The sequence below is a fragment of the Pygocentrus nattereri genome, chromosome 5 (genome assembly GCF_015220715.1).
Source record: "Pygocentrus nattereri isolate fPygNat1 chromosome 5, fPygNat1.pri, whole genome shotgun sequence".
NCBI lineage: Eukaryota > Metazoa > Chordata > Actinopteri > Characiformes > Serrasalmidae > Pygocentrus > Pygocentrus nattereri.
In genome coordinates this window covers 14,260,383-14,273,804 of record NC_051215.1, presented here as the reverse complement: position 1 = coordinate 14,273,804, position 13,422 = coordinate 14,260,383, and the positions used below count along the sequence as shown (strand labels likewise).

At 42.4% G+C, this 13,422-nt stretch overlaps 1 protein-coding gene across 6 annotated transcripts in view; it reads left to right on the top strand.

Moving 5' to 3' along the window:
* Positions 1-13,422, top strand: part of znf827 (zinc finger protein 827) — a 113,392-nt gene that overhangs the window by 20,049 nt on the left and 79,921 nt on the right. For all 6 annotated transcript variants that reach the window (XM_037538480.1, XM_037538479.1, XM_037538483.1 and 3 more), the window contains exons 2-3: positions 5,765-7,024; positions 12,653-12,825. In XM_037538480.1, the coding sequence (XP_037394377.1) occupies positions 5,765-7,024; positions 12,653-12,825 (1,433 nt within the window). The remainder of the gene's footprint in view (positions 1-5,764; positions 7,025-12,652; positions 12,826-13,422) is intronic.

The following is a 13,422-nucleotide window of genomic DNA, read 5'->3' as shown; positions in this document are numbered from 1 at the left end:
TAAAGCCTTAGAAAAAACGTCACTCATGCAGTAAAAAAACAGTTTTTTTATGAAATATGTGCTGTGAGTGTGGAAACTGTAATTTGCCTAGTTGACATGCTTACTTTGTTGTGACTCAAGGAGTCCTGGGGTTTATTCCAGCTGTTGCCACTGCGCACTGCACTTAACCCCCACGTCGCTCCTGGCCTGTCCCTGCAGTTGCTTAAACCCCAGTGGCTTTGAGTGAAAGCGTCTGCTGAACCACTGGATGGTGTGAGGTCATTGAGAGTGCGGAAGTAGCGGTCAGCCCGCGGATAGCCAGCAGCCCTGTGCGTGTCGCTGAGTGAGACAGAGCGTATCTGGGCTACAGTGCTTCCTCCAGCGGTTTGTCTGGATGCTAAACGGACTGTCCGATGACCACACGGCCATCTTGATGCTTGTCTTAGTCGGTCAGGCCTGGCTGCTTAGTGATGGGTGGCTGGTGCTGGGGTCAAAAAAAAATGTGTGACTGTTAGACTAGAGCATTATGAGTGCTAGTGTTAGCATGTCTGGAGGAGAGGCTAGCAGAGAGAGTTTGTGTGTGTGAGAGAGAGAGAGAGAGAGAGAGAGAGAGAGAGAGAGAGAGAGAGAGAGAGAGAGATTAAGAGAATGAGAGAGAGGCAGAGAGAGAGAGAGAGATTAGGAGAGAGAGTGAGAGAGAGAGGGGCAGAGGCAGGGGGTTGTTTCAGACAAAGCCATGCGGAACTAGAGCCCGAGCCGTGACCTTGGGAAATGTCAGGCCGCCCACAGAGTGGTCTGCCTGTACACTGCCGTAGAGAGAGAGAGAGAGAGAGAGAGAGAGAGAGGGAGAGAGAGAGAGAGAGAGATAAAGCAAGTGGTGGAGTTTAGCGCTGTGTAGTTTAGCCTAGCGTAGCGGCGAGCACCACAGTTCAGGTTGAGAGTGTGTGCGTGTGTGTCTGTGTGTTCCTGCCTCCGGGACCTTGGGTCAGCAATCCAGCCATTTCTTTCTAACCACATTATGACCATTAGTGCCCGTCCACCCCGCTGTCACATGGAAATGGGTCACGCACGGCAGAACTTCAGCGCCGCTCAGGTGATCTTGAGCTCTGAGCTGCTCATCAAGTTCAGGAGAGACACTCTTACGCCCACATGTGCATTCTCCCATCTCCTCCCCATCTCTTAATGATGAGCTATGGGCAGTGTGGAGGAAAGTCATGTTTGCATACGTACTCTCACAAGTACACTCTCATAGGCTAAAAGCAAGGTCTGTGTTTGCTGCTTGCAGGTATTTGTGGTGAAACACTCCTTATAACTTCAGTATGAGTGGACGGAGCTAAGCTGCTGTATGCTAAATAGGTGGATATATGTAAATGAGGTGGTTCTCAGGACCATATGCACTGAGTAGTAAATGGTATGTATAAAACTTTATTTTACATATTACTTAAAACTTATTTAAGAAAAGCACTTTTATAAATTTGCTTTTATGTTAAATAGGCCCTTTAAGCATAGACAGCTATTGCTCTGCTATGGCAAAATCATAAGCATGCTGGCTAGAAGACAGGATGTGTTACTCCAAAATGTGTGTTTATATTTCAGTGTGCAAGATGTGCAAGTTATACATGTATTAGTGTTGGCACTAATACACTATTACACCTCTATACCATGACAGAGTTTGGCTTTTAAAAGTTATACTGGTAAAAGTCTGGATGGTCATTTTTGTTTTTTGGCCCAGAGAACGCATCCATTATTTCCATAATAGAAATGCTGACTCGTTAGACTACAATAAATGCTTCCGCTATGCATCACTCCATTTTAGCAGAGCTCAAGCCTAGAGAATTATTCCCGATTCAGTGTGATATCTGTCAGAGAAGCATGCTAGTTTTTAATGCAGTGCTGTCTGAGGGATCAGAGGTCGCAGGTAATCAGTTGTGGTTTTTGGTAAAATTGCCTCTGTCAGAACTTGTGTTTGTACTTGTTTTGTTTAAATACAGGTGAAAGTGGTTTGTGGTCTGTTTTTATTTGCATTTTACATAGTGTCTCAGCTTCTTGGGATTTGAGGTTTGTACTTTGGTTGGATTCCAGTTACTGTTTCCACTTAAACGAGTCCCTAGTGTGACCAGATGAGATCTGATTTTACCAGTTCAGACATCTGGAGAGATAAATGCCTCCTCACACAGTTCTAAAAATACATATTAGCATTAACAGTGCTAGCCAGCTAGCTTAGTACATCATAGATAACATTACTGTTAGCTAACACTACATAGCTAATTAAAAAGTCACACAAAAATAGTCAAATCGTTTAAATTCATTCAAAAATCAATGGTAGTGATACGAACCAGACTTCCAGTAATTTGCCATCATTGCACATAGAAACTCAGACACATGTAGGGTCACTGGTCATTTTGCATAGTGAATAAAATGGATGTATTTATATTGTAGACATCCGGATCCGTGGTTCTTATCACCACCGCTGTAATGAAATCAGAGTCGCAAAGTTTCTCCACAGTGCAGAATTTCACATCATACATCACATCTGAATAATTTTGTTTACAACCAGTGAATTATGCAAAAATTTTGAAATATCGCTTTTTCTGCATTTACACTTTAAGTTACAGTTTAAATATAAAGAATTTTTGCACTCAGAAGCTGACGAGAAGACATAAGTAGGTCTAGTGGCTTACTTTTTCTCAGTTAATTCATTAAAATATAAATTATTTACATAGCAAAACTTGATTTAGTCATCAGTAGAAAAATGTTTGGTGAGTCGCATAAGAAGTAAAACCAAGTTAGAATTCAGTTTGCCATAAAATCAGTCATTTCGTTACTGTTGCATGAAAGATGCGATCAGCCTAAACTCAGCCTATACACTTTGCTAACAAAGATATTTGTCGGTGCATAATACTGCTGTCAAGAACATTTATTTTCTCTACTCAGAGCTGCTCAAGTCAAAAATTGTAAAAGTTTTCTGGCAGTTGAGGTGCGTTCAAACTTGACTCAGTGCTTTAGATTGTATGGTTATGTTAAGAATTTGGTCTACGTGTTTTTACAGTTCCTCCAGGGTGAGGAATCTGGTGTTGAACACAATGAAAAAGATGGTAACCTTGTGTGAGAGCATTCATTTCTGTCTGAAACATCACATTTTGTTCAAGCAAATAACATGGAAACTTCCCAAGAGTCCTTTTACTCTAATGGTAGGTTTGGGACCCCTCCAGCACACCCCTCAGTTCAAACCCTGGTGCCTGGGGATGCCCAGACAGTCCAACTTTTTGGTGTAAGATTTTTCTTCCACCTGTTTTAGGTATTCAGTTCTGGATTGTTTGGTTCAAGTGAGGTAAGGAGCTGGAATAGAGCAAAAATGTGGACTGTGTTAGTTGGGATAGGTTGGGAAAACCCTGAGCTATGGGAAGTATGAAGGGAAGTCAAAGACATATACACTCACAAATCCCCTTTTACCTAAATTAAGGTGTGCACATGACGTCTTATGCCAAGCCTATGCTTGTGAACGATGAAGTTTTGTGTGGCGCCTGTGTCAGTTTCGGGGTGTATGGCTGCGCCGAGGTTGCGGCAGCCCCCCACTAACCGCCCCCAGTCAGTGGCGCTGGCCAGATGTGTGTTGACTGTAATGATCCCGGTGGGTCGCTGGGGCGGCGTTGCCTAGCAACGGCTTTGCCGTTCTCCTGTAAACAGAGAGGAACTCACTAGGCTTATGTTGAGGTCGGCGGGGTGAGGCAGGCCATGAGGCGCACAAGCAAGAGCGAATGAGGGAGACATCAAATGATTTTTTTTTACAGATTGTATTCTGGTGTCAGAGGTCCGGTGCCCTTTTCTGCTGCCACAACTTCTTATTATCTGTCTCCCCCTGCAGAGGTGATACCATTTGAAATTGGTTAACTTAACCGCACACTCTTCGGTAAAAAAAAAAGGGGTAAAAAAAAACCCACCCAACAACTTACTGATAAGTTTTGACATCTTTCACATACAGGCCTCTCGCTGTTGTGTTTTCTTGACATGTTCTAGCAGAGGGTTTGTTAATATGTATCAGGAATATTCACTTTCTTTGTTCGCCCTTGTCTGGCAAGCTGTAATGTTTTGCTTATGAATATTGATACATGAAGTGTATATTAATGACCCTTGGTGACCTTAACCCTATCCTTATTGGCTCCCTGGTGGTATCCGCAGCCTCATGAATATTAATTTGGTTCTGTAACCTCCATTACCCTAATCTTTGCTGTCTAGCCTCCCTGAAGGGCCCGTCGCCATGGTAACCCTTTTACTAGGCTCCTTTAGACCCTGGGAAGAAAAAAATGGTTAAAAAAAAGAATGAGGAGCGAGTTATTCTTGCATCGCCAATGCTCTGTTTATGAAGGGAAACCTTAGATTTTCAGTCAATTCTGTTGTTTGCTGTTCATCTTTTCACAGAGTAATATTCTTATAATTTTCATTTTTGGCCTCAGTGAGAAAGTGTCAGGTGGAAAAGGTCAGATAGCCGCCTTCAAAGAAAATGCTGCATTTTGTCTTTTTTATTCTTCTATTGAATATTTAAAAAAAAGCATTAACCCTGTAAACTGCAGGGACCTGAATATAGAACCACGCTCCGTAACTACATAACATACATATTATTTTTATAGCAATTTAAAAATAATTCATAATGAATGAATAATACGTCTTAAGATTAATAACTGAATCATACTCCTGCAGTTTAAAGGGTGAAACTTTGATTTGGCAATTTGATGAAATGACAAAGTTGACAGGATTATCATTCACACATCTCTCTCTGTGAAAAGTTATGGATCTTGTGTGTTTTTGTTGGTTTTGCTGGTATTGGTCATATTTTCACACAGTAGTTCAGTTTAGGCTTGGGAATAAAATGTCAACTGGAAAGGTGTCTTTTAAGAATGGACTGATGGACTGCATTTTTTCTTCTTTGTCTTTTGGTTATTGAATGTAAAACTAGTTTAAAGGGCCCATATATGGAGTTCTTGCTTTACTGAAATGCAATAGTTTGATGAAGTAAATAAACATTTTTAAAGTGTGCTATTCACTCCATACTTGGAAACTAAGCTGCAAAAACAGCCTGCTCTAAATTCACTGCTTTTGTGATTTCTGAAATATCTGCTACATACATCCACCTACAGCAGTTTAGACCCATTCACACCGGAAGTATAAGGAGTTTTTTAGCCCAGACTGATTTTTGAACAAGCACAGCACAGGGCAGCCAGTCGGTGGTTGTTTACATATCATCATTGTCCAAAAAAACGTTTGGATCTCACTTATTTAAATTTTAATGTTCTGCATCATTTGAGCGGCCGTCTTTGACATTGTATGACAATGTCATGATAAATGGAGCAATAGAAATTCTCCAAATTTTTTTGTTTTCATTAAATTACATTAAAATGTGCTTGTCTTTGTTAGTTTTTTTTTTGCCCCCAATGTGCCAGCTTTAAAGGCAAAAATAGCCTGTTTAATTCTAACTGAGGTTAGAAAAGCATGATGTTAAGATAATTTATGGCTGTTGTTAGTGTCTAAAATCACACAAGCATCACATGTGGAGGTAAAAGTGAAATACAAGAGCAAAAGTTGAGGATATAGGCCCCTTAAGTAAAAATCTTAGAAATCATTTACTACAATTATGAACAGTACTCTTTTTACTTTTGTTCTGTTTTTCAAAAGTACATTTTTGTGAGTAAAAGCTCAATCACACTCCATCTCTCTTTGAAAAGGCTTCTAGTGTGTATGATGTCCATGTTTTTTTTTTAAATCCTCACTCCTTGTGTTGTTGTTGCAGATGTGGACCCGGTGGAGGAGGGGGCGGTGGCGGGCGGCTCGGGGGAGGAGGACGGCTGGTTCGGAAATGCCAGCGACAGCCCGTCTGAGTCGTCTTATGGTGATGTCCAGGATGAGCCACGGGTGTCCCCTCAGAACGGGACAACTCGGCCTGACCCGGATGCCTCGGCCGAGGGCCCGGCAGGCTGCCCTACACCTGTGCAGCGGCGGGCCTCCCTGGACCCACTTGGGCTTGATGCCCGGCTGCTGACGTCCCAGGACACGCTATCATCAGTGGTATCGTCGCTCTATGGAGACTCGGCCCAGGGGAACCTGGGGAAACCCCTCAGCAGCAACCTGCGGAGACTGCTGGAGGCGGGGTCACTGAAGCTGGAAGGAGGGGAGCTGGTAGGGGTGCGGGGGGCAGGCCGGGGGACAGAGTCTCCACCAATGGGCTTGGCTCTCTCTCCGTCATCCCATCATGCTCAGCAACTTAGCGCACTAGCCCGCAGATTGGCCAGTAGCAACAACAATAGCGGTAACTCTGCCACTTCTTCACCCGCGTCTGTGGCAACGGTCAAGCAAGAGCCTAGTGACCCTTTTGGACCAACTGATCCTGCCGGCGCAAGTAGCACTGGTTTCGTTTGGATCGGGCAAATGGCGGACAAATGGCCTCCAGCTGCTAGCAGCAGTAGCTTGTCGCCCGACTCAGCCATCCAAAAGCTAAAAGCAGCTGCTAATGCTGTCCTCCAGGACAAAAGCGCTGTGGCCTCGTCCACTTCTGCATCTTCATCCTCATCCTCTTCATCCTCCTCTTCAGTCAGCTCCGTGCCAGCCCTGGGCAGTCGACAAGATGATGCCATGCGCTTTGACGCCTTCGCATCACCCTTCAGCTCCCAGTCAGCTAGCTCCACGTTAGCTGCACTGTCCAAGAAAGTGTCAGAGCGTAGCCAGCAGCAGCATCAACAGCAGCATCAACAGCAGCAGCAACAGCAGCAGCAGCAGGCCGGTGCCCCAGACCATCAGCCTTCGGCCGCCTCTTTTCTGTCCCTCATCTCCATGACCTCGTCTGCTGCCCTTCTCAAAGAAGTGGCGGCACGGGCGGCTGGGAACCTGCTGGCCGATAAAAAGGAGCCATCGCAACCACCGCTTGGGCTGGCACCCTCGGAGGATGTCAAGCCTTTGTTAGACAGGAACCAGAAGGCCCCTACACCCACCCAGACCCTGGACCTTCTGCTGCCCACTACCCCCAAGGGAAGGGCCAAGCCCAGCAGTCAAGCAGGTAACAGCTTGCCCTCAACGGCAGGTGCATGTAAACATTTCTTTGCTTCTTTTATTTGTCAATTTTGTGCGATAGCACAATGATTCTGAGCAGCTAAACATTGAAAAGTTCTAAATGTGACTAATTATTATTTGTTTTTAAGTATATATGTTTACAAGCCATGCCAAAGGTAAGTGTAGTCAACAATCCACCGTGCATTCGGTCAGTTTTTGAGTATTGTTGTCTCAGTGCAATGCCAAGCAGAAGGGGAGTTTAAAAATGTGGAGAGATGTTTGAAAACTCCTGCTGTCAGACATTTGAGATCAGAATCTCAGGGTACCTACACAGTATGTAACAGTATGGAATTAGATTTTAGTCATTTTAAGTTCGGGATAAGTATGGAAAAAAGTAAGGAGAATATGGAAAAATATTTGTGTCTCCAGACCATTGCCTCTGATCTGTTTTTTAAAATATAAAACTTAAAATATCTCAAAATAAATTGATCATAGAAGCAGAGTGTTTTTCATGATGTTTGTAATAGGCAGCCTGTGATGCCAGAGTGTTTACTACTGTGTGAGAGAGCGCAGGCCAGAGTGAGCTTGATGTTGTCAGAAGCAATGCAAAAAGTATGGCATACAACTGAACACACACTCCTACGCTTGTACGTCACAGCCTACAAAACAGCTCTACTCCAAGTGCCTGATCACTGTACCCAATCCGGACATCCGCGATGAAATTTGTTTGATAGAGAATGCAGCAATATATTTTTATTGCACATACACGTAGCATCACAAATAAACAAATATTAAGCTTGCCTGAATGTTTATGAGTTTTGCAGTGATGTAGTTATGAGAAAAGTTAAGGGACTATCTTTTCTGTGTAAGCAATCCATATAGCTTCATTCATTTTGTTTCCATGGACACGTGGGCTAAACAGACATCATGAAAATTAACTTAATTAACTTTTTTCAGACTGTTTTCAGTTCTTATTTATAAAAGAATAAAAATTGGGCAGAACAACAATATTATTTATTCAGTATGTTAAGCAAAAGTAATATGAGTATCAGTGGCACCGGTTATATTGCTTTATCTTCAGGAACAGATGTTGGACAGTGGAACATTGTGCAGTTTTCTGCAAAGCTGTGTGGACTGTTCGTCTGGAAAAGTGTGGAATTTTGAAATGGAAAATGTGTAGGAACCATGGAATCTGCCAAGATTGGCAGATTTTTGCTCCAAACACACAGTTGGACAATTCATCATTTTTATTTTGGCCAATCTGTGCTGTGGTGTTTATGGTATTTGAATGCTGCTGCTACACCTAAACAGAAATGTTGTGGCATAATTATGCATGACTCTTTAAATAGACTGTTGCCTCTCACTTTCAGTGTAGCACTTTTTATGATTTATTCTGTATAAATAGGCAACAAATTTTTCATTCATGAAATTAAAACACCAGTTTGACCCATTAAAGAGCAAATTATGTCACTCCTACTGTGACTAATAGAAAGTTCTGGTAATGTGCTTTGGTTGTTTCTTGTCTTCATTTAGACCACAAGGTGTGAGCTTCAGGTAAAAAAGGCAAATTAAAATCGGCCTAAAAAGCATCCAGTTTGCTGGTAGAAATCGGACTTCGCCCTAGCAACTCATGATCTGTACATCCCTAGTATACAAGAGTGTACCTCGTCATATATGAACCCCCTCCTGAAAAGTGTGCATTTTCATCCTGTTAAACAGAAAGGGCTTGTATATGGGTCCACACTGAAGTTCCTTGCTCTCATAACCTCTCATAAAGGGCTCAGATCACCCAAGTTTGTAACTATGGTTAGTCTTTTCAGAAAAGAAAAAAAATCTAACAAGTCAAATTGCTAATACTGTTTTAAAGTTGTAAAGTAGTTGTAGATGGAAATAAAGTAAATAATAAAAAAGTAAATAAATTGTCTTAAAAATGAAATATTAACAGTTCTTTGATCAAATATTTATTCACTTCTCTTAGAAACAGTATCTGCAACTCTTCAAATGCCTCATTGGTTGTTTTCACTGGATGTGGCTGTTTTAGCTCACGTAGCCCCTGTTTGTGTGATCTACGCTATATGACCAAAAGTATGTGGACACTCCAGTGAGTGATGATGCGTACATAAAAATCACTCAACAGAATTCAAAACTGCCTCCGGAAGCAACAACAGCATAAGAACTGTGTGTTGGAAGCTTCATGAAATGGGTGTCCATTGCCAAGCAGCTGCACACAATCCTAAAATTACTATACGCAATGCCAATTGTTGGCTGGAGTGGTGTAAAGCGCACCACCACTGGACTTGGTGGAGCGGTGGAAATATGTTCTCTGATGAATAATTGGAGCAATAAATCACACTTCACAAATCTGGGTTAGGTGGATACCAGAAGAATGATCCCTATTGGAACTCAAAGTGGCAAAGAAGGGATAATGGTCTGGTGCTGTTTTTTAGGGTTTGGACCCCTTAGTTCCAGTGAAGGATAATGTTAATGATATAGCACACAAAGATATTTTAGAAAATTATATGCTTCCAACTTGTGGCAACAGTTTGGGGAAGACCCTTTCCTGTTCCAGCTTGACTGTTGCTCTGTGCACAAAGCTAGGTTTATAAAGACGTGGTTTGACTGGTTTGGTGAGGAGGAAACAAAGCCCTGACCTCAAAATCTTTAGGATGAATTGGAACACCAGTTTGTCTCATCCAGCGTCAGCGCCTGACCTCACAAGTGGTCTTTCGACTGAATGAGTTCCCACAGACTCGCTCCAAAGTCTCATAGAAAGCTTTCCAAGAAGGGTGGAGGCTGTTATAGGCACCATGGTTGGGGGTAATCAACAATGCTCATATAGGTGTGATGAGCAAGTGTCCACATACTTTTGGCCATACAGTGCAAAAATGATCACATACAGCCGTGAAGTGTATTGCACATAATTATTTAAGAACTGTAACCGTACCTGAGGCTTTGGACGTGCCAGAAAGGAAGAGTGAGTGTGAGCTGAAGTGGCTGTGGCAGCATGATCACACTTGGGGTGTGTGTATGTAGCGGGAGGGTGTGTGTGTGTATGAGGTTGGCTGTGGACTCTGGGAAAGGTCTGTTAGCTCGGTGGGGGTTTGCTGGAATCGCCGGCACGTTCCCAGACCAGTTCCTCTCCCTCTCGGATGTGCCGACTGCCAAGCGGAGGCCGGCAGTGTGTGTATATGTGTGTGTATGTTTGTGTGCACACTCTTTGCACACACACAGGCCAAGTGAGCGCTCTGAGTCCATCTCAGCAGATTCCCCCGGAATTTAGGTCAGGCTCTTCAGAGGCAGCGCAGCCATCACAGTTTCCACTCTGCACCGGGCCAGCCTACAGCAGCCCACGACCCACGACCTGCAACTCGGCCAGCCTGCAGCCCTTCCTTCCAAAGGACAGAACCGAACCGAACTTTGGCTCGTTCACATTAAAGAGCTGAAGAGGCCCAAATCTGTTTTTTGGCCTAAATTTGACACTGATCTGAGCTGTGGGAGCTAGAGCTGCACAGTAAATTGTTAATCACAATACTTGCGATACTGATATTCTAGAAGGCTGCAGTATAAAAAATTCCAACTGTGTGTTTCTTTGTTTTGATAAATGAAGATATTCTTTTGATCTACCAAAAAGATGTTTTGGTTACATTATTGATTTATGGGTGCTTTTTTAAGGGCCCATATCATCAAAAACCTTTTTTTTTTAAATAAAATTGTTTGATGTAGCATGTAAAGGTTGTTAAAGTTTCAGAGCATTTCATTCACAGCCCATATAAGCTACAAAACTCCTTGTTTTAAATTAGATGTTTCTGATTTCACCAAAACCAGTGCCTTTACGGTTATCGCCTACCGCTGTTTAGCTCCACTCATTCGCGCTGAAGTTATAAAAAGCCTGGGCTGCTTTTTGAATGAGGCCGCACATATGGCAGCTTATAGGTAATTTATAGGCCTGACTGTAATTGTTTTTGACAGTTCTTAGCTTTCTCAGTCATATGTTTACATCGCAACAAACTGAATTAGTTTGGTTAAGGCACAGACATGTAAATAAAAGAAAGAAGAACATGCATTTATTGAGGAATGTCATGTCTTCTTACAAAAAAACAGCAAAAGTTATTACTTCTGATTGGTCTTATAGTACGTTTAGAGGTCAGTTGCTGTCATTTGGGAGCCGCTTAGTATTGACTGCTAGTAAACAAGACATCTAACCTTCCAGTCTGGACATTTAGTTGCATGCAATGAAAAAGGAGACAATTAAAATAGTTAATCGGAATTATTTATAAGAACTTAAACAGTCAGCTAAAATTGTGACTGGCTTAGTAGTTTCTGTATGTCAGTCCTAAAGATGCAGTAAAAAAACAACATGTTTAATTCAAAGACAACTTCATAAGTGGACCCCAATCTGAGAATTTTATTTCTCCCAAAAATGAGCATGTACTTAATTGAATGCTGTTATAACAGATTCTAACATTCCAAAAATTGGTGGTTTATTCACCATTTTCAGATGCATTTGTACACACCCAGGTCACAATAATGATGGATTTGAGTCACAAACATTCATCTGAGTCATCAAGGCTGAAAGATCGGATCTGTACAAGAAATGGAAGTTGAAACCGTAAGGTCTGTAATGTGAACATAGCCTTAGATCAGATGTCATTGCAGCCTGTGATCTACATCCAGAAAAGCACTTTCACAGTGAGGGCAGATGGGAAAAGTAGTACGAGCGAATAAAAGGAGTTAAGCTGTGGCGCTGCAAGAGGGAGCACCTGGGTTAAAATCATAATCTTAACTCGAGGCTCAGAATATCTCACCATGACACGAGCTAAACTTCCCTCTCTACAGGGAATTGCCCATCTCTATCAAGTGAAAATCCTCTTCCCTCTGGCTCATATTGAAACCTTGCTTTTTACCTAATGGGCAGAATAACTGTGAAAACCGTCACTAGCTGTTGTCCCTTACTCTCTGCTCCAAGGACCTTCAGAGTCTTTCTGCTCCACGAGCAGTTTCCACGGTGATCTCCTCGCTGCGAAAGGTTGGGCCACAGATGGTGGTTTATTGTCGCAAATAGGCAGTCTCGAAGTTTTACACCCCGGGTCAATGAATGGCTGAGCGCGGTAATTTCACCAAACACTGATTACCAGATGTTTTTCAAGGAACACGACTGGAATACTTATGAAGCCATCCTGACACGGCCTCGTAGAATTTCTAATGCAATCATGCCAGCTTCTAATAAGACCAATTAAGCCCTAATGGACACCGGATATAGAGCCAACAACAATAATCGGCTTCCTAAAAACATCATGGTGTTTGGCTTCCTTTGTGACTTTGGCATTGATCGGTGTGATCAAGGCTCATGGTGGTCACTTTGGTCATAAGGGGGCAGCTCAGGGGGCTGCAGGACAAAGTGCAAAGCAGGGAAATTTAAAATGCCATTTATATTGTTATAGCCCAGAAATGCAGTCAATTACAATAACAGCTAATGATAAAATCCACTTGAGAATACTGAGGGACACTTCCTGACTCTCAGTGACTGAGATGTGATCTTAAACGGCCTTTTAGTGTCGGGATGGAAGACGTCAGTGTCGAAGTCGTAAAGATTATGGTATGTAATATTTTTTTTCGGGTCCATTCGCTCTCCTAGGTTCACCGGAGGATGGTGGAAAGCCCTTCCAGTGTCCAGTGTGCGGTCTGGTCATCAAGAGAAAGAGCTACTGGAAGAGACACATGGTGATTCACACAGGTTTAAAAAGCCACCAGTGTCCCCTATGTCCCTTCCGCTGTGCTCGCAAAGACAATCTCAAGTCCCACATGAAGGTGAGGCCCTATTTGTTTAACCTTTTGCATTTTGGACACCACTCATGAAATGATCAAATAAATATTTGTTACTGAATTTATGTTCTGAAGAGACTAATGTATGCATAGATATGTATAAGGGGTGAGCCATGGTTCAGTTCAGACCTAGATTTTTGAGCCTGCGTTTGGTTCGTACCATGTTTTTTTTCCGGTATTTCTTTTACTTCGTACTTTTATTTGTTTTGTGTTGTATTTTTTGTGGGAGGTTGCAGGGAGAATAAGTAAAAAAACAAGTTTTATTAAATCACCATCAGTTTGGCAGACTGAAGAGAAGAACACTAAAGAACATGGTAGATTAAATTGACAAAAATTAATGTAATGAGAGCTCAGCAGATGGCAGCTGGTCGGTGAAGGGCGGGTTTATCATGGTTCCATCTTTTTGTATTGTGGTTTGTCTTGTTATACCCGTTGTATATATATTCCATTGAAACATGTTTAAACAACTCTCATGATTTGATCTACTGATCAGAAAAGCAAAGGGTTTGCTTTCTGATCAGTAAAAGTAATGTGGGTGTGTGTGTGTGTGTGTGTGTGTGTGTGTGTGTGTGTGTGCATATA